This window comes from Lampetra planeri, chromosome 41 (assembly GCF_965212315.1).
Source record: "Lampetra planeri chromosome 41, kcLamPlan1.2.h2, whole genome shotgun sequence".
NCBI lineage: Eukaryota > Metazoa > Chordata > Hyperoartia > Petromyzontiformes > Petromyzontidae > Lampetra > Lampetra planeri.
Window position 1 is genome coordinate 4,919,352 of NC_136147.1, and position 20,778 is coordinate 4,940,129.

Consider the following 20,778-nt stretch of genomic DNA (forward strand, 5'->3'; position numbering starts at 1 on the left):
GGGTTTGGAGTTGTCTGGTGTTTTCCAGCATGCCAGCAAAACTTTGGTGATGGAGCAATTCGAGTTATCGTTGAGTCCAGAAGGAATTGCTTCAATCGCTGGGCCTTTTGTGTCCAGAATAGCTGCGAGAGGCATTGCTGAAGCTCGCCGAGTGGCGCTGAGCAATGACAAATACTTCACTCATGGTGGTGATTACTCCCCGCTCGCCAATCTCTCAATTTCCTGCGTTTTGGGTTGCGAAGCGTGGGTGTCGAGATTTATTTTTTGCTGTGATTGTGGCCGTGAGATGCCACAAAATGACTGAATGGTGTCGGCCGCACGGCTGCGCGAAAGACTTAACGGGGCGCTTGCTATGCGGCAGCGGTACTCTTCACGAATGCACGTTCATGTAAATGCGTGTTTGCCCGTGTCGTATGTTTTTCTTGATTTATGGAGAGCTGTGTTGTTGGTAACCAATTTGGCTCCTGTTTTTTGTTTTACTCCCCCACCACTCCTCCTCTATCGCGTGGATAATGTCGTTCTCTTTCTGCCAGTGGATTATTAAAGAGCAGTGGGGCAACCTGGGAATTTACTTGGACCTGAAATTGTTGGAAGTTGTACGATGATTTGTGTCTTGTGTAACTGTGGGAGAGAATTTATTCACTAAATGAGATCTCTGGCCATGCCTGGCATATGCGAGGCAATATATTTCGCAAAGTTTTTTTGTGCGTGTGTGGAATTAAGCCAGAAAAAAGTTTAAAATGGTTCTGTGTAGAATTTGTACACATTTATCACCTGTGCACCTTATCATCATCATCATTATTATTACCAGACACATCCTCGCAACAGAGGCTTTTGGTCAACCATCGAACAAAGACGGTCACCGCATCGCGCGCTTTCAGATGCGCTTCTGCGGCCGTCTGGAACTCTCTTCCGATGTGAGGAAGCCACTGGAGCTATGCACATTGAAATCATCAAGATTGGCACACTCGTTTGTTTAGAACCGTTTTTTGCGTTTAGTTTGTTTACTTCCCACCGCACCTCCGATTAGTGCGGTTGGCTACGTACGGTGCGAAAGAAGTTCAACATACATCACAGATGCAACGCCGAGCCACGTGGGGCACAACCCAAGCACGTGATACGGAGAGAGAGACCTTCCTGTCGCTCGTGTGCTTTTTTTTCCCCACTCCACCTCCTGATGTCGATCTCCTATTGTTTTTATTTCATCTCTACTTAATCGTCAGACGTGTTGCAAATTAGCAAAACCCAAATCCCGATTTGCATTTCGCCGGAAGAGATCGGTCGTTTGTGATGCGTGCGCGTATCCATTCGCAAATTAAGCATTAAGCCAACGGGACGTTTCTACTCCCGAGTGGTTTGCCGTTCATGTTTGTACTGCGTCCGTATTGATTAGATGCGCCGCGTCTGTGTTTTTAGCTCTTCCCGCCGGGACGCGAATGAGATGGAGCACCTCGAACGCGCAATGATTTTATTTTGTTAAACGCCACGTTAAACGAACAAAAAAAATTGGGGCAGGTTTCTTTGGGGGGAGGGAGATAATTTTTTTCTTGTCTGCTAATCGTTACACGGTAAAAGTGTCGTCTATTATCGCCCCATCGTCGTCGTCGTTGTTGTTGTCCCACTTTAACAGTCTCGAGTGTGAGACGTGGGCGGGCGGTGGCTGTTAACGTCACGCGATTCTAATGGTATCGACGGCGTGTGACAATGGACGCTGATTATAGCGTGGCGACACAACCATCACCATGAGGCTCGCCTCCATGCCTTGTTCAAATAGTGCTCAAGCGGAAAAAGAAATGAATGCAAATGTTGAGAATGTGTGCCACTTTGCTCTTCGTGCTTAATCACAAACACCTCGCTCAGGACTGGGATTAAGCGAAGTTCATTAAGGCGTTGGGTGTGAGATTGTGGTTTTTCGCTCAAATCACGTGAGCCATAGCTGCTCGTCGATGAGCTTCGTCGTTCTTGGAGTCTGCATTGTGCACCAAACAAACACCAATTCATCGTTGTCCTCGTGAGTCATGAGCAATGCATTGTTAGTTGAAGTGTACCCTGAATCCATTGCCAGCTCTCACTATCATGCGATGTAATGGCCTACGTAGCACCCGCGCGAGAACTGATGTAACATACGAGATAGTAACCACATTTTATATAAAGTGTTGTCGTTGTGATGATGAAGAGGAGTCTGTGATGGGTGGGACAAGGATGGATGAGGGCAAGTTACTGAGCCAGGCCTTGGAGTGGCTCCCAGAGACTGGCATACAAGGGGAAGGCCTCAAGTTAAAGTGTAGTGGTGATGAGTAAACAAGAGTGGTCATTCTAGGATGTGTCCACCGAGTGACAAGTTGAAGACCTAGAGTTAGAAGGTGGTGGTGGTGATGACACTGTAAGATCGTAGGACGTGTCTACTATGTAGCAAAGGGGAAGACCTAAAGCCAGATCCTGTTGATGACGAGACCCTACCAGCAGACCTGGTAGGGTCTCGTGGGGTGGCATTATCGGCATTGGCTATGGTGACCTGTTGACCTACGTGGGTGGGGTGTTGTGGCATTACCGGCATTGGCTATGATGACCTGTTGACCTGTGTGGAACATTGATTGTTATCCCCACGTCTGTGTGTTGTTTTTCTTCCGGGTAATTTATATTTCTCCCGCATACGGAGAAAATGACTCGTGAATTGATAAGACAATAAATAGATTCGTCGCTCCACGTAAAACAATTTAATCCTCCGGTGCATCAGCCGACGGGTTTTCAGGACATATAATAGCCGCAGAAAGCACAGGCTGATGGACTAAAATTACTCAATGCATGCGCGGAGAGATGAACAAGAGAATATTGATTTTGATGCCAATACCGCACTCCATGACAATGGCTGATGAGTTTTATTTTCGATCAAGGAATTGGACATACATCCAAATGCAAGACCCTCCTACAGAGAGTCTTGAAACTCGGTGAGGTTTTCCTGGATAAATACATCACGTATATGACCTGAGTTTAATTCCCGGCCAAGACTAACATCAGTGGTAAGTGATATCTGAACAGGTGCGAGGACCCCACCTACCCCACCGCCCTCAACCCCCCTGAATTTTTTCACCAACCCGTACTAGCCAGCGTGGTGAAATATGGTCAAACAACACCCACGACCGACCACAGCACACTGAGAAGCCTTCTTCCAGCAGAGGCTTAAGAAACGGACGGTTCGTTATTATTCGGTTGACCTCGGTGCATTGTGAATGACCTTGCCGCGATGATACCGTTAACCCACTTCCTCTCCGCTCATCCTCCTCGTTGCACTCCTCGTTGCAGAGCCCGCCTCGGTGATGATTTCCCCTCGTTGTGTGTTTGTGTCCGCTGTGTTCACAGGCGGCCGACTCGAATCTGGTCGCGGCGGACAGCCACTGGATTTATGTGAACGAGGTAGGGGGGGGGGGCAGCGACTCCACGGCTCTCGCTCGCACGCACGCACGTACACGCGCACACATGCACGCCCACACGCACGCACGCTTGCTCACACGCACGCATGCTCACACGCACGCATGTTCACACGCGAACACGCGCACACACGCTCGCTCACACGCACGCATGCTCACACGCTCGCACGCACGCACACATGCACGCCCACACGATCGCTCGCACGCACTCACGCTCGCACACACGCTCACACGCACGCGCGCACACGCACGCGCGCACACACGCACACTCACACACTCTCACACGCAGGCTGACACACGCTCACGCACACACGCCAATGCCAATGCACGCACATGGCTTATCTCGCGGAATCCTATCAGCATCGCGTTTTATGCCTCTCTGTACATGCGCGCGTGCGTGCGTCGGCCTGTCCCGCGAAGGACGACGCGCAAGGATGGCGCGGTGCGCCGCATGGCGCAGTGCGCCGCATGGCTGCGGCGTGCTCATGCGCCATCACACAATGCTCGTCGCATTCAGGCCCAGACATGGGACTAGCATGTGGCAGTAAAACAACCAAGCTAACAGAATGTGTCCCCCCGTATTGCTTGACAGCACCTTTGCGCCTGCAATACAATTCCACGTATTTGTTTTTTTTTTTTGGAAGGTAGTGCCCATAGAATTATAAATGTCACTTGCTCGTTTCACCGTTGTTCGAACACAATGCAAGGCTTGCAACGGAAGGAGCGGTGCTCGTGACGATACTCGAGGGCAACTCGCCCACTCCACCCACCCACACGGGCATTGTTCACCCGCATTGTGACACCACGTGTGTTGCTGTCATTGTTATCATTCACGGTCCCTACCCCCACCACGAGTCCATGAACGGTGATGATTTCAAGGTCGCGACTTGGTTCCAGAATCCATTCTTTTTATTTGTCTCGCCTTACCGCTTCCTTTGTACATTCTGTCTCATGCGTTCAATTAGCTTAAAGGTGACGTTCGTGCATAATTATTCGCAGCTCGTGAAATCAATTGCAGATAGCTTATGAAGTTCCATCATGGTTAGCCCACTGGACTTACAATCCAGAGGTCACCGGTTCAATTCAGCCTTCGTTGGGCAAGATTCTTAAATTCCCTCGATCTCAGGCCGCCCAACGTTAGAAACGGGCAACACCACGGCCGGTTGAGCGGCATGTTGCGTGCAGTGGGGTCAAGTGTGGCTAATCCTACATATGTTAGATACAATAGAGGCTTTTGGGTCAGATCGCGCAAAAAATATGAACGTGTCGTTAAACCCGCCACCTCCCGACACAGCCAACTAGTAAGGTTTGTCACGGAAACAAAACGTGCCAATTCGTTACTAGTTCAGCACACCGGTGTGTTGGGAGAGTAAACCCACAACATTTACAATCTGTTTCCGTGAGAAACCTTACTAATTGGCTGTGTCGGATGGTGGCGGGTTTAACGACAAACTTAAATTCACGCAATCTAACCTAAAAACCTCTGTTACGGATAATATTGGTCGCGAGAGCCGACTGTGCGTTAAACTGATCTTTTGAACACGTCTGGCTGGCACGGAAGACGAGGCCAAAATGCACCAAAGGGGGGAGGGTGGTGCTCATCAGAGCTCGTGAAAATCATTCCGTTAGCAGTGGCACGACCAAGGAATTTGCAGGGCTGCACCTTTACCTCGACGAATGTAAAGAACGATCGATGTTTCAACCACAATCCCGTGCGCACCCGTGCATCGCCCGCCCAAAAACCGTGCATCGACGTGGCGACACAAACAAAAAAAACCTCGCCGCTCCACCGCTCGTGACGGCGGCCGCCACTCGTTGACGCTCGGACAAAACGGCCCTCGCTGCCAGCCCAGCACCGGAACGCGCCCGCTGACCCCCAGCGGCAGAGCAGCTGTAAATCCCCTCTATTCGTCGCGGGTGGGCTGCTGATTTGCCAGAAGTTCTCGCTCGGCACTGCTCGCTGTAAACGCGATTTACGCACCGCGCACGGCAGGGGGGCCCCGTCGGTGCTTCGCGTTGGACTGCGCGTGCACTCACACACAGGCACAACGACAAAGATTCCCCCCTGTATAGCCTCAACAGACTGTTGGGGGCAAGTGCTGTTAGCGAGCGCCTATGAAGGCCGGCACGGCACACGAGGGGGTCGGTGGCCAGCACCACGCCCGACCGCCTTTGTCTCCCCCAGTGGCGAAGTTTACACACCGCACCAGGGACTCATTTTAGGCTGAGTCGACCTAGGGTCGGCCCAGGACCGGTTCAGATAATCGTCACTGGGTGTTGGCCGTGAGCGTGAATCGAACCCGGGTCAGGTTCATAGCGCATCGCGCTAACCGCTACACCACGCAGGCACACACACAAGCACACGCAGGCACACACTGGCATGCATATCTTCCCAGGCGTGCATTGCTCTGCAGTTCTACTGAGCAGTGCATGAGTGTGTGTCTGTGTGCGTGTGGGGAGCGGTGGTGCAGCGGTTAACGTGCGCTGAGCTACGAAACCAGCCGTCCGAGTTCGATTCCCGCTCACGGTCAACAGCAGTGACCATTATCTGAACCGGTGTTGGGCCTCCCTTAGGTCGACTCAGCCTCAAATGAGTACCTGGTACGGTGTGTAAACATCGCCACCGGGGGAGACAAAGGCGGTCAGGCGTGGTGCTGGCCACCCACCCCCTCGTGTGCCGTGCCGGACTTTTTTTTTATTATTTAGTTTTAACTCCGTCTCTTTGTTAATTAGTCACACACCGTTAAGTAATTTACGGTGGAGTTATTTTATTTCATCCCCACACGTAACAGATGTTTGTTAGCATTTGTTTTTACCATTCATTCTGACTCTTTAATTGCCCTGATCATTTCATTGCAAGTTCATCAAACAAGCCCTAAGCCAGTAACACAATGCACATCATATTACTGGGAAGATGGGGAGAGCACAAAACAACGTGTTGTTTACATTGGAATGGAGTAATGAATTGCATTTGTTTCCTTCTTGATTTGAATTAATTTGCCTAATTGCTAAATTAATAATTAGTGACACACACACACACACTTGGCGTGTAACTCTCAGTGCATTTTTGTAAACGGATGTATTTTTGCGTGTGTGTGTGCGCGCGTGGTGAGCACATTGCCCTTACAAACTCGACGGACCGCGTTCAATTCCCAAGCCAACACGGCTCGCATTACCGTGAGCCCGAGGCCTCCTTGCACGTCCGCTCACTGGGTGCGGATGGCGGAGATATCAGGTCGGTGCTGGGGGAGACAAACGCGATGCCAGGAGTGGTTTGCCGGCCACACAGATAAACCCTCGTGTGCGGTGCCAGCCTTGATAGGTGATCACTAACGGAACTAGCCTATGGCCAGATCACGGAGAATGCATCCGGTCCCGCGATATCTCAAAAGCCAAGCAGGGCCTGAGCCTGGATAGAGATTGGATGGGTTTACTTGATACAGCAAGCGTGCTGTGACGGTTCCACCTGAAGACGGAAGCTTGTGTTGCCTCCGAAACGTCGTGATTTTTTATTGTATTTTTTATTTTACTTTATTAATTTTAATTTTTTACCTACGTGACTTTACCGAAAAAACCTAAGAATATTGTATGGGTGACCATCGTGCATTAAAATAGCTTTATAGCGCATTGGATTCCTCCGGTGTTAGTAAATATTCTGCTTCTGATAAAAGACAGGAGCAGTAAGTGTTGTGGCTAGTCAGGATCAGAATATGTACTTATTCCGGAGGAATCCGATGAGCTAGAAAGCTCTTTTTCACAGATGTCCACGGTCGTAGAGGGTAGTGCAGCAAAAACCTACACTCCCACCCCCCACCAGCCCACACTGACCAGCATGGTGTAGTATGTTCAAACATCGCTCACGGCCCCTTGAGGCATGGGCAGCCTGTATATGCACCGCAGCACTTACCTGGCGGTCTACAAGGCTGTAGGGAGGAATCTGTGCGTGCGTGTGCGCGCGCCCGTGTCGTAGCGATTGGCTGTCAGCTCTACTCTCGCCTGAGTGCCGTTTGTGGGCGACGAAGCGGTGGCGTGAGACGCGGAGCTGCGAGCGCTCCCCCTGTCTCAGCGTCGCACGGAATCCGTTGCAGCGTTGCGGCCGCAACGGATGCCAGCCAGCTCCCATCCCACTCCCGCACCCCCCGCTGGCTGGCACACGGCACGACACGTGACCGTCGGCAGGTGGCATTCGTGATGGCAGAAACGTGCCGCGCCACTGTTGCGTCCCGCGGATTGGACAAGGAACCCCCGTGATGGCGGACAGCATGTGGCCTACCGACGCCTGCCATAGATCAGCGTTCGTCACTAATTTTTCAGAGGAGGGGGGAGTGGGGGGGGGGCACTTTGGCCGATAAGACATCATCGTGCTGTGGTTGTCCCACCTGATGACGGACGCTTGTGTTGCGCCCGAAACGTCGTGATTTATTATTTTATTTCAATTATAATTTATAGCATTTTATTATTTATTTTTATTCTTTATTTTTATTTTGACCTACGTGACTTTACCGAAAAAACCTAAGAGTAAGACATCATCAGTGTGGGGGCAGACACACTATTTGACACCGTTGGGGAGTTGACATCAGCACGATGATGATGGGGGGGGGTGTGTTTTCACCATTTGTGAATTGTCGGGGAGACCGCGAGTCAGGGACTGCACTAAAGGCCACCAGGGGCCGTGCCAGTGGGCCGCGGACCTTGCAATGAAGAACACCGACAGAGATCAGAGGTCGCAACCGGGTACCCGATACCCGTACCCTACCCGATACCCGGCTACCCGGTACGGGTACGGGTACCTGTTTGCGACCCTGGTGCGGCCGGGTACGGGTACGAGTAGGCCGTGAGTCACTGGTGAGTAACCGTTTGTCACTCATTTCCCAACGTCTTGTCTCTTCTCACAATTCAAGTTCCTGGAATCAACCCACCCGCGCCTGCAACATGGCTTCATCCCAGAGGTCACAATCAGGTACCCGATACCCGTACCCTACCCGTACCCGTTTGCGACCCTGCGGCCGGGTATGGGTACGGGTAAGGAATCAAAACCCGTTTGCGACCTCTGACAGAGATGCACGGGCACTCTCTGGGTTATCGTTTGCTGAAGATCGATTGCGAAGTTGCGTTTGTTTGACGAGCGTTCTTCGTAAGTGAGAATATAATTTCACGTACATTATTCTATTGTGTATCTACATATTTATGTTCGTATGGTATTCTTTTTGTTGAAGCCCTACTCTCGATCTTAGTTCACACGTTTTTCCTGTGTACAAGTTCCACGAAGAAGCAACTTAATAGCTTGATCACGACCACAATGACGTCTTCCCTGTTATATAACTTGTGTGTTTGTTATTAACCTGTTCTTTTATCTTCGCATATAGTCGTTTTATTACATAAGCAGGATTGTGGCAGATGGTTGGTGGCTTGGGGGTGGACCTTCATCCAGCAGTAGATCGACCATGGCTGATGATGCCGACGTTGTCCGTAGGGCCAGGGAGTCGCTACGACTTTTGCTGAGTGATGCGGGATCGTCACACGAGCCTCGCTCGGACCTTTACACCTTCTGAATCGCCTCACGCAGAATGTTACAGAGACACGCAATGGAGCCAACCTATGTCCTTGTAATTCTGTTACCCAGAAATCTCCCTCGTCCATTTTGTTCCCTACACTTTGTAGATTAATTAAAAAAAACTGTGTATCGCTCTCCGTCGGATATCGTGGTAAAAACAACATTTTGCAATTTTTATTTAGTTTTTTTTGTTTGGTTCAGGCAGCCTCCGTGAGCATCGTCCACATTTTTTTTACTCGACCCAAATCGGTGACAGATGCCTGGCTGTTTACTCTTGCTGTCTCACCACCGCTGCTTCATCAACGACAACAACACATCTAACAGCGGACTCTACTTTAACGCCGGCAAGGGAACGTTGTATTCTGAGGGAGTGCTTTTTGGAAGGTTTAACCTGATAACAACGAAAAGGGGAAGAAGAGTTTTTAAAAAAATCGGCTGATGGTTCTGAAACGCGGACGTTGACAAACAAACACAAAAGACCCAGAGCTGAAGGCCGCGGACAAAGAAGCGTGGTGAGACGCGTGGAAGTTACCTTGAGAGGGCAGAGAGAGCAACCCGCGGATGAGAGAGCAGCGTACGCAAATTTCGACGACATCGTTCGGAAAGGTTAAGCGGGCGCTTGGTGCGGACTCGCTGCGAGAAGGAACGACGGCCGGTGGTCAAGAACGGCGACGGAGTGTCGGCCAATGAACGGCAGGCGTCCGAGGGGTCGCCAACCGGAAGGGATGGAGCGATGAAACCACCTCCGCGGGAAGGTGCGATGTGGATTATTACGTCACAGGATCATGGGAGATTGTAGCAAGTTAGGGAGGCTCTCGTCCGCTGCACCTCCCAAATAGCTACGCATGGTGCAGCAAAAGCACAGCATACGTACTTTGACCATGGCCGATGATGATAGTGACACAACAATTGCGAAAATTATTAGTCGCAGGAAGTTTGGACAATGTAGTAGAAGCCATTAGGTGGTGGAGTGGGGGGGGAGGTGATCTTGAAAGACCGCAAGGCATTAGCGAGTCTCGTAATAACTCCAGATGAATAATAACAATACTTATAAGTCTTGACTTAAAGCTTTCATGACTGCAGGAATTCATATTCTTTGGGTCTTTCGGCTAAAGCCACATGGATAGAAAAATAACAATGAAAAATATTATTTAATCATAATAATTCTATGCACATTTATTCGTCCAGCGGCACATTTCAGAGACAGTGTCATGTGGCCGAAGCTTGTGGTGATGCTCGAGTGTAGATGCGCTATAAAAATGTCCCTAAATGCCATCAGTTAGACCCATTCCGAGTACAGATTGCCACTCGCGTCAGTTGGGCCAACTTCCGAAACAAAGATGATAAAAATGGGAAACGTAATTTTTGTTGAATATGCCTTTAAGCTGCACTTGGACACGAGATTGTCCTCGCAATTTTCTGTTCAAAGCCAAATTGTGCTCGATTTAAAATCCAATGTGGATTTTTTTCTTCTTGAATTCCTCCACAATCCCAGAGAGGCCACGGGACCTACGGACTTGCGATCTGATGCGGCGCGTTCACAGCCACGGTCACGTCCACCGCGTACGTTTACCTGCTGCACGCCGCCCCAACAGAAATCCATTCCCGAGTCACTCGTGGGGGGAATTCTAAACGCTGCGAAACCACGAGTGGGTAGAGATTTAGATGGGTTGGTTTTTGTTTTCGTCACTCGAGCAATGTTAAACCGACTGCATCGCGCCGTTGGTGGCGCACAGAGGTAATTGGCGTTTCGCACGGAATGTAACGCCTCTAGCGGCCGCAGGATTGACGCGGGGCCCATTACGTACGACGGCAAATTCTCACATGCGCGAGTCTACGCGGTGTCTCATGAGCATAAGAATCAATGTCCATATTAATCTCTACAATATTAGTTGATGCAGTTAGAGGTAAGCCGATCGATTATTTTTGCTTTACTTAACCGGGGCGAGGTGGTGGGGTGGGGGGGCATGGTTGAGATACGATCTCTCGGCCCTGACCGCAAAAGGCGTTTCATTAATTTAAAAAAGAAGGGGGAACAAAAGGCGCGCGCGGTCATCCCCAGCGCGCGCCGTTGCTCCGACGCACCGCGACGATCGATGGCCGTACAAGCGCAACGGCTTTATTAATCCAACGGCCGCCGCCGTATATTTATTTAACGAGTTTCCATTGCCCCGTCGGAGCCACGGTTTCCCTTCCCCCCACGTGGTTTTTTAGTTTTGTTTTTTAGTTTTGTTTATCGCTCCGGTGCCGGCGCGGATCGATGTGGGTGGGAGCGGCGGCAAACTTTGGCGCGTGCGTTCCTCCACGCGAGCGTGAGCGGCGAACCCGTCGTTTTTTTAAATCTCCTTTCTGGGATCCTCACGCCTTAAGCCGTCACATAGCAGTGAGACACAGGTGGAGGAAATGCCAGTGGAGATAATTGATTCCCCCCCCCTCCCCCAGGCCCTCGATGTTTTATGTTGTTGGAGCATATTCAACGGCGCGATAGTTACCGCCGTGCGTTTCTTTTTAGCACTCGACAATGTTCATATACGTTGTGCATGTATACACATTTTGGATGAATTAACATCAATTGTGGATCGGAGGTCACTGGATCGATCAGACGTGACTTTACCGAAAAAACCTAAGAGTTTGAATCCTTGCAATCACGAAAGCTTCAATTCTAGAATTCTTTTATTTTATTTATATTATTACCTTTATCAATTTTTATATTATTTTTTACCTACGTGACTTTACCGAAAAAACCTAAGAGTATGTCAATGCGGGAACCAAACGAGCAGTGGGAGAAACTCCTCCGGCCTCTCTCCACATGGCTGCCTTGTTTCAGGCTACGGTGGGACTATGCGCGTGGGTCTTTAATCCAGCGCCGCGGAGGCAAGCGTGGGTCGCTGGATCACCACGCAGATGTTGCGGAAGCTCTCCTTCCCATGGGCGTCCAGGAGGTTTCCGTACCCTGGCTCGCACAGGAGAGGGCAGAGCCGCAAGTGGACGAATTTCCCAGCTGTTTCCAACTCGTACAGGGTTGTCCCCTCGCACACGTGGTGGTGGTGGGGGGGGGAGGTTCTGAGCGCTCCGGTTTCTTCCCACGTGGGTAATGAGCACTCATCAATTAATTGGCTGAAAACATCTTTAAAAATAAAAAAACAAATGCAGCACGGCTCTGTGTCTTTCCAGAGGAAATGAGCCATTATTGTTTCTGACACGTACCCCACACCAAGCGATATAGAGAGAACACTGGCGATGACTGGCGAATACAAATGCAGGGAAGTGTGGCTTGTGTTGATTTTCCTCTCACACAACCATCGCACGAGTCCATTCCACAGCTCCCTCACGTGAGCTGGTGCGACGTGGCCTCTTAGTTTCCAGACTCTTTGCCGCGGTAAAACATTTTTCTAAAATTGTTTGATTTTTTTTTTTGCTAAAATTGTTTCATTTTTTTGTTCACTCTCTCCTCCGTAATCCCCCCCCCTCCCTTTGCTGACGGCACCGTGACGCTTGTCATTTTTTACATTAATTTTTACGTCGAGGGGTCGCCACACAAAGCTGCGGTTGGCTGCGTGCCATGCGAAAGAAGTTGAACGTACAAGCATCATTTTGGGCCAGCTCGAATGGCTTAAGTGATTACTTTACCGACGATTGGCTCGGTGTGCGCGAGACGGAACAGGTAGAGCGAGTCGTCAACGTGTACATTCGTTATGTTGAACTTCTTTCGCAACGTACGTAGTCGGCCGTGCTAACATGGGCGGAGGAATTATGGAGTGAAGTTGCTTGGAAGAGTCACCCTCACGGCAGTGGCGATAGAAGAGGTTTGAGGAGGCAACTGATTGCCAGTGAGTAAGTGACCAAAATGAGGAACGTATCATCAATCCTCCTGATTGCTGCTAGATTATATCTATATTTTTCTTTTTAGGCAGTGTTATTGATTTTTGTTTGTTATTTGTGACTGCTGTGCAGTAAAAGTGAAAATCAACGGACACTGGTTAAAACCTTCACGTGAAAGTGACCAAACCCAAATTCCCCCAATAAAACATGTACCGCAAATAAAGAGATGATTGTGCTCTTATCAAAGGCCGACTTGGCTGCAATAATACAAAAGTGAAGTCAAAGACAACCAATGTTTGGGAAGCAGCTGATGTTTTTCAGAATTTTTCATTCCACACTTTTCTATAATCAAGTGCGCGCGTGCGTGCTTTCTTCTCTCCACTGTGCGTCAATAGATATCTTTGGGGTTTGTTAGAAATAACGAGCCCTCAGTTTTACTTCTTTGCCAGTAATTGATTTATACTTCCTTCCTACCGATTGCACACAATCTCCCCCCCCCCACCCCCAGTTCGTATAACCTCGCTCGATCCAGAGAAAACACACATCGACTCGTATGTTTGACAACTTGAATAATAGCGTTGGTGGTTGCTAGCCGCTTACCCTGTAGGCCTTTGGGGCCTTGCACAACAAACCGCGATACATAAAAAAAATGCAGAAAATCATATGGAAATAGTAGTTGCATTCCTGAAGAACACCTCGCCATTTAATAAGTAATATATAGCGTAGGGTAAAGTACACTCCGCGCTAACATGGTGAGATGCGTACACAGGCTGAACAAAAACCGAGGCGCGTGGGTAGCGTCTAGAAGCATCCAGCAGTATCCCGTACGACCGCTTATTCCAACTCGCGCGGCGTAGTTCCTTTCACTCGATCGCGTTACATCCAATTCCCATCCGCGCTCTACAAAACGCGTGTTCCCTCGCACATCCATCGCGTCGTATCCAATCCGCGCCGTGAAAACGCGCGGCGTTGTCGGGGAACCGACCGTGGTCCCAGGCTAATGGGCCACCGCCGAGGATTTCGGTGTCCCCGTGATGCACCGTTGGTGGGCGTTCAGCGCAATCACAATGGGGGGGCTGCCGGGTTGACGCGGCGGGAGCAAAGGAGCTTGGGAGCCGTCACGTCGTCCGGCGCTGTTGGGACGAGGGATCGCCCCGGCCTCGTGTCTGGAGCGCGCCCACCGTCATCGTTTATTCTTGTCATTATCTACGCCGTGCCTCCCACGCGGTACATCTCGAGGCGTCAGAACAAAGGAGCGCTTGACGTGATAATGATAATAATGATAATAACCGTCGACAAGTTGCTGCTGTCGCAGTCGCATACAAAATGCACGCCAACCACTGCCCCACAGACCTTCAGGCCATGCTTCCACCCCCATATGAAAGACGCCGTGGCACCTGATTAAGCACAACCCCTGCCAACTCCCACCCCCCTGCCCCCCCCCCCCCCCCCCCCCAGTTGCTAGAACATTGCTCCCTGGACAGAAGTTCCACTTCACTCTGCAGTCCGGATGCGGAACTGCCTCCCCTGATGAACACATTGTCGGTGAAATCACCGATTCTGGTCTCCAGGCCTTCAAATTTCCCGAGCACATGGAACATCTCCTAACTTCACCGCACGCCTTGTAGGAGTGAGTCTTCTGAGCGGCAGTGAACCAATAATTCTGGCAATCAGATGTGCTCATGTCTGATATTGCTCTTGTTCACAATTGCACCCAATAAGTCAAAAGAGAATAATTCGGTACCAAAGTGATTGCAGACCAATACCACGCGCGCCTTCACGTGTCCCTGTCACCCCGTGTGTCTCCGTGTGTCCTTCCCTGTGTCCCTATCTGGGTGGATATTTTCGACGCGTCCTCCCTGTGTCTGCCATGTCCTCCCGTGTCTTCCTGCGCCTCCCCGTGGCTCCTCGTGTCCTCTCCCATGTCCCCTCGTCTCTGCCTGTCCCCCTTCATCACCATCAGCGTTTATTATTTATACCGCACCGCCCGTGCAGGACATTTCGACGCGCCAGAGCACCACGGGTATTTGAGATGATAACAGGAGACGTGCTGGGCAATGGGGTGATCGCTGAGCAAATAGGACGCTGGGAAGAATAAGAAGTAAACAACGCCGTGTGTAAGGCGCTGCCGGCTCAGAAACGTGGGTCGCAGATTGTCAGGGTTTATTTTTTATTGGCCTTCCCAATTTTATTTTTAAGAAATTGGGGGGTGGGGTGGGGTGGGGTGGGGAGGGGGCCGGGGGGTGGGTGGGTGGGCAGCCGGGCAGCGCGCGTTGCACTTTTGAGAGTCTGAAACTTTTTCCCGAAAAGATAAGCCAACAAAAACCAACGGATGAGCAAACTCATAAATAAGTGAGTGCGGTGTTGTTTCACAAACAGTCCCCTTGCTGTCGTGTCTTCTCCCGTGTTTCGCTGAAGACTTGCTGCTGGCCATTAGTTTTGTCCGGACAGTTTGGAAAAGTTACCCGAGCCTTGATTATATTATTTGCATCCATCCAGCAAAATCTGAAATAATTGGCACCAAAACAAGTCGTCGTTATTTAATAATTTACGTGAGAAAAGTAAATAAGCAGGCAATGCCCCTTCCCATATCTGTCCCTCCACACAAACAAATTACAAGAGCATCTATTACACATCCAATCAGCCGCGCAGGCTTCTGGGAGTGCATCATATCAGCAGCGTTTGCTCAGCGCAAACACACGCTGGACCAGTTTGGGATGTGTAAAAATGTGCTTTTATTTTTGTGTGTGTGTGTGAAGGGACAGAAGTGGGAAACGGGCGTAATGTCTGCTCACCTATTTTTTTAAATAATTGTTGGGATTTCACTGTCAATCAATTAGTTCACGCATCCGCTAACGCGCGGCTTATTTTGGAGCGTGCATCATGTGTTAGGCGCTGGTGTGGGGGGGGGCTTTTAAATAAATTATAAAAAATGTACGCGCAAAGTGCACACATCTCTGCAGCAAATGCGCACACTTCTTGTCGGCGCATGCGCTCGTAATTCACTCTTCAGAGGCCAGTTAATATATATCAGTTAATATATATCAGGCATCTCAATTTGCATTCAGTGCCGTATCCTTGCGATGGGGGGGGGGAATAAAGAAGAAGCTTATTATTTCTCCAACTACAATATTTTTAGACCCTAGGTCAGAATGATAAATGATTTTGGAAAGCAAATAAAATATTAAATAACTTGTGCCCAGTAAATAAATACCGTGTGGCAATGACCTTACTGCCTTGGTTCTTTCCAGAGTACGCATTCAAGCCATTCCAAATGTCCCGCTTTGAAATTACTTGTGGCATGAAATTTTAAATCTTATTTATTCCTTGGGATCCTGCAATGGTTGAGGACACTGAACCCGCAAACCCAGAGGTCGCCGGTTCGACTCTTATCTCCTGGCGCAGACGGTTGAAACAATGCAGCTACCTTCTTGGTTCTTTCGGTAAAGTCACGTAGAAGGGAAATAATAAAATAATAAAATAAAACATCATAGAATAATTCTCACGACGTTTCGGCCACAATGCAAGCAGCCGTCCTCAGGTGAAGAACAGGTCTGTCGGGAAGACAGCGTCTGAATTCAGACGCTGTCTTCCCGACAGACCTGTTCTTCACCACCACCTCCGGCTGCTTGCGATGTGGCCGAAACGTCGTGAGAATTATTTTATTATGTTTTATTTTTATTATTTTATTATTTCCCTTCTACGTGACTTTACCAAAAGAACCAAGAAGATGAATCCCTGCAGTCACGAAAGCTTTAAATCGAAATACAATGCAGCTAGTTTCTTCAACCCCTCCCCACCACCACCACCACCTCCGTGCAACCAGCTGTGCAACAGGGGTGCCTCGCTGTTGGTTCATCAGCGGGGGTCTCGTGGTGAGGTAAAGTGTGGGAATTTCAAAGAAGATTCACCCCTTCCATAGGACGTGCTGGTGTCCGGTTCGTTCCCGTGTAAAATGGTGGCAGATTATTTAGCGGCAGATTACTTGGTGGCGGACGATTTGGTCGTGGATTATTTGGTCGTGGATTATTTGGTGGTGGATTATTTGGTGGTGGACTATTTGGTGGTGAATTATTTGGTGGTGGGCTATTTGGTGACGGATTATTTGGTGGCGGATTATTTGGTGGTGGATTATTTGGTGACGGATTATTTAGTGGTGGATTATTTAGTGGTGGATTATTTGGTGACGGATCATTTGGTGGTGGATTATTTGGTGGTGGACTATTTGGTGGTGGATTATTTGGTGGTGGATTATTTGGTGGTGGATTATTTGGTGGTGAATTATTTGGTGACGGATTATTTGGTGGTGGACTATTTGGTGACGGATTATTTGGTGGTGAATTATTTGGTGGTGGATTATTTGGTGACAGATCATTTGGTGGTGGATTATTTGGTGGTGGATTATTTGGTGACGGATTATTTGGTGACGGATTATTTGGTGGCGGATTATTTGGTGGCGGATTATTTGGTGGTGAATTATTTGGTGGTGGACTATTTGGTGGTGGATTATTTGGTGTTGGATTATTTGGTGGTGAATTATTTGGTGACGGATTATTTGGTGGTGGATTATTTGGTGGTGAATTATTTGGTGAAGGGTTATTTGGTGGTGGACTATTTGGTGTTGGATTATTTGGTGGTGAATTATTTGGTGGTGGACTATTTGGTGACGGATTATTTGGTGGTGGATTATTTGGTGGTGAATTATTTGGTGAAGGGTTATTTGGTGGTGGACTATTTGGTGGTGGATTATTCGGTGGTGGCCGATTTGAGTTGAGGAGCGCGACATCTCACATGACGACATCGAATGCCATCTCCTCCCGGGACTCTTCTGACAGGTTACAATGTTTTTATTTCATTATTTGCCCTGCACCCACCGTGCCTCCCACGAATCTGTTAACGTAATGTTGACACGCCAACACAACAAATGTTTGCACCGAAGCCAAAAGGGAATTAGATATTGTAAGAATTTGGTTAAACAAAAAAAAACTATCCATGTTATTTTTGTCATTATTTTACGCTTGAACCCACGAGTCACTCCCAGACACTAATTGCACCATGGAGATGCTCGGCGGCGGATACAGATGGCCGTTAATAAACACGTTTAAGAGTAAACATACGAATTAAAGAAAAAAGCACTTTTTTTTTTCTAAAAGTGTCGTTGCTTTAATTATACGAGCGGCAGAAGGTGATTAAGCCGCCGCGTGCGTGTTTGTCTGCAGTTTTTTTTTTCTTCTGCCGATTTCCGCTCGGACACCCAGATAGCGCTGTGCGCTTGGAAGATAACGCCTCGTCCACTGATAAGAGGTTCCAGTGGGACAGGTCCAAGCCCCGCGTCCATCTCCATCTCTCCGCATTGACGCCCCTAAACAACGAGGTGCAGTGAACAGATGAAGGCGTCTCTCTCAGATCACACTCCCGACAATTCACGTCGTTAGCATCGTCATCAGCCATGGTCAGTCCACTGCTGGATGAAGACCTCCCACCCGAGCCGCCGACACCTCTCACGATTCTGCGCTGGAACTATTCACCTGGCACCTGAATCCGAACTGATTTTTTTGCTCCATCTCTCGGACAGTGTTCCATTCCGTGAGTGCATCGATGCCCCCTAACTCCAGATCTCACGCAGGATCTGTTTCATATCTGTCAAACAATATAACCGACCTGTGTGTGCACGCTCGTGCAATTGTTTGCAGGCGAGACAATGGAAATGTTTGTGTTCTAGATTTGAAGTTTTCGTGACTGCAAGGATCCATACTCTTTGTTTTTTTCGGTAAAGTCACGTAGGTGAAAACAAAATAAAATAAAACAACTAAATTAAAGCACGACGTTTCGGAAGCAACACAAGCATCCGTCATCAGGTGTGACTGCTCTAGCAAAATTACTGTAGCGTATGAAGAGAGCTATTTAGAGACACGTGTTTATATAGGGTAGTACCCTATAGGGTAGTACCCTATATAAACACGTGTCTCTATATAAAACACAATTTTTCTGGAGCAGTCACACCTGATGAACGGATGCTTGTGTTGCTTCCGAAACGTCGTGATTTAATTTATTTTATTTTGTTTTCACCTACATGACTTCACCGAAAAAAACAAAGCTAATGTTTTTCTTGTATTAAAACTTAGCAGCCGATTTGTAAATCCACTGCTGGATAAAGGATGCCTCCACATGCGTGTCGGCCATGAGAGTTGTCAGTGAGGGTATCTGAAGTGGGGGGGGATACAGGATTATTTTATATATCACTCACCAACTGATGTTCGCCCGGGCCGGGAATCGAACTCAGGTCTCCGAGTTCATAGCACGGCGCGATAATGACTGCCTCACCAACCCCACCCACTTCGCATTCATTATAACAACCGAGCCTATTACGAAGATGATTATTAATCCCTTTAACATTTGTTAAAATAGCAGAGCACGACAGCAGTTTGATCTTACTGCCTCCCGTTCTTGAACTTACTGGCACCAGTACCGGAACACGGCGAGTGTACGCCCACGTGCATTTTTTTTGTCTTACTCTACCCGTCAAAAACTTTTTGACCTCCGACCCCCCCACTCTCTCCGGGCAAAGGATGGTAGTCGCTTGCTTATTGTTTGTTGTTCTTGCAGGGATCGGCTTGTGCTAGTTGCTTACCAGACAGTTGCTTCCGCTGACCGGGACAGTAAAATCATGGAGTGGGGGGGGGAGCCTGTTTCAAGTCGTGTCTTACAGAGATCAATCCTTCAGGAGAAAAATCACTCGCCGCCTCTTGTATTGCTGCCCTCTGAAGCGCTCCACCTCCGAAAGTGACTGTGCCAACACCGTTACCGCCGTGTCCATTCCCACCGCCTGTTCGGTTTGAAGACAAATGGATCTCCGCTTTTATTGTTCCCCGGGGCCCGTCACAATGCCAGCCCTAGGTTATTTGAAAGTGCTCGCAGAACTAACTGTTGTCAGCTACACGGAGTTTTCCGACCAGATGCACCGTACGTTTTGTTTATACCTGTGCGTCTTGGTTTATTTTTCATTTTTCTTTTTTTCTCCCATCCCAGTGGTGTTTTGCCTGTTTGCTCAGGTAACTTAATTTCTCCACGAAATGTGCACAAGAGGCCTTGCTCTCCCGCCTTGCTTTCCACGACCGTCTCTGCTGCTGTATGGCACGATGTCCGACGTTTCGCCCCAAGCATTGGGGGCTTCCTCAGGAACTGAAGAGGTTCCTGAAGAAGGGTTAAAATCCCGAGACATGTGGAACAACTACAAAGCGTTGTTGTTGTTTTTGCAAGCTGCTGCAGAGGCGTTTATAATGTTCAATGTGTGAGAATGTGCCTAGAATGCAGCGTTCTCTATCTCTTCACACAGGAACTTATACCTATCTAATTAGCAGCGGGGAGAGCGTTGCTGTTGAAAACTTGCGAGCGGCCTTTAGACTAGTGGATGACTCCACTTGTCCCTTGTTCGGGAAAACAATATTCCGCGGCATTGTTGAGCATTCGTAATGAAAGGTGAAGGTGCAGCCCTGCAATTGCTTGCCCATGCCATTGATGGGAAAAGGGCCTCCACTAACCAGAGGGAGCTCTAAAGAGCCCCACTTGAAGGGCATTGTTTTGCCCACTCTTCCATGATGGCCATACATCTTTACCGCGCCGCTGATCTCTGGAATGCAAGACGAGTGTGCTAACCGTCACACCGTCACGGCAGCCATCCCCGATTTATCAACGTCAATAAATTGATGACGCAGAGTTGCATGGACAGGGCTCAGTGACGTGGTACGACTCGCGAGGACTGCCAAAGACGGAGGGCCCTGTGGCCTGTGAGAGCCCATCGCTCGTGGCCAACCCTCGCCTGGAGGGTCAAACTAAAACTAAACTTCTATTTAAAGCTTTCGTGACTGCAGGGATTCATCTTCTTGGTTCTGTCGGTAAAGTCACGTAGAATGGAAATAATAAAATAATAAAAATACAATTATTCTCACGACGTTTCGGCCACAACGAGGATGG

General features: G+C 49.0%; 1 protein-coding gene across 3 annotated transcripts in view; it reads left to right on the forward strand.

The window, feature by feature from the left end:
- LOC144732109 (glutamate receptor ionotropic, delta-1-like) overlaps window positions 1-20,778 on the forward strand; it is a 262,706-nt gene that overhangs the window by 192,591 nt on the left and 49,337 nt on the right. For all 3 annotated transcript variants that reach the window (XM_078613383.1, XM_078613384.1, XM_078613386.1), the window contains one exon: window positions 3,361-3,414. In XM_078613383.1, coding sequence (XP_078469509.1) covers window positions 3,361-3,414 — 54 coding nt within the window. The remainder of the gene's footprint in view (window positions 1-3,360; window positions 3,415-20,778) is intronic.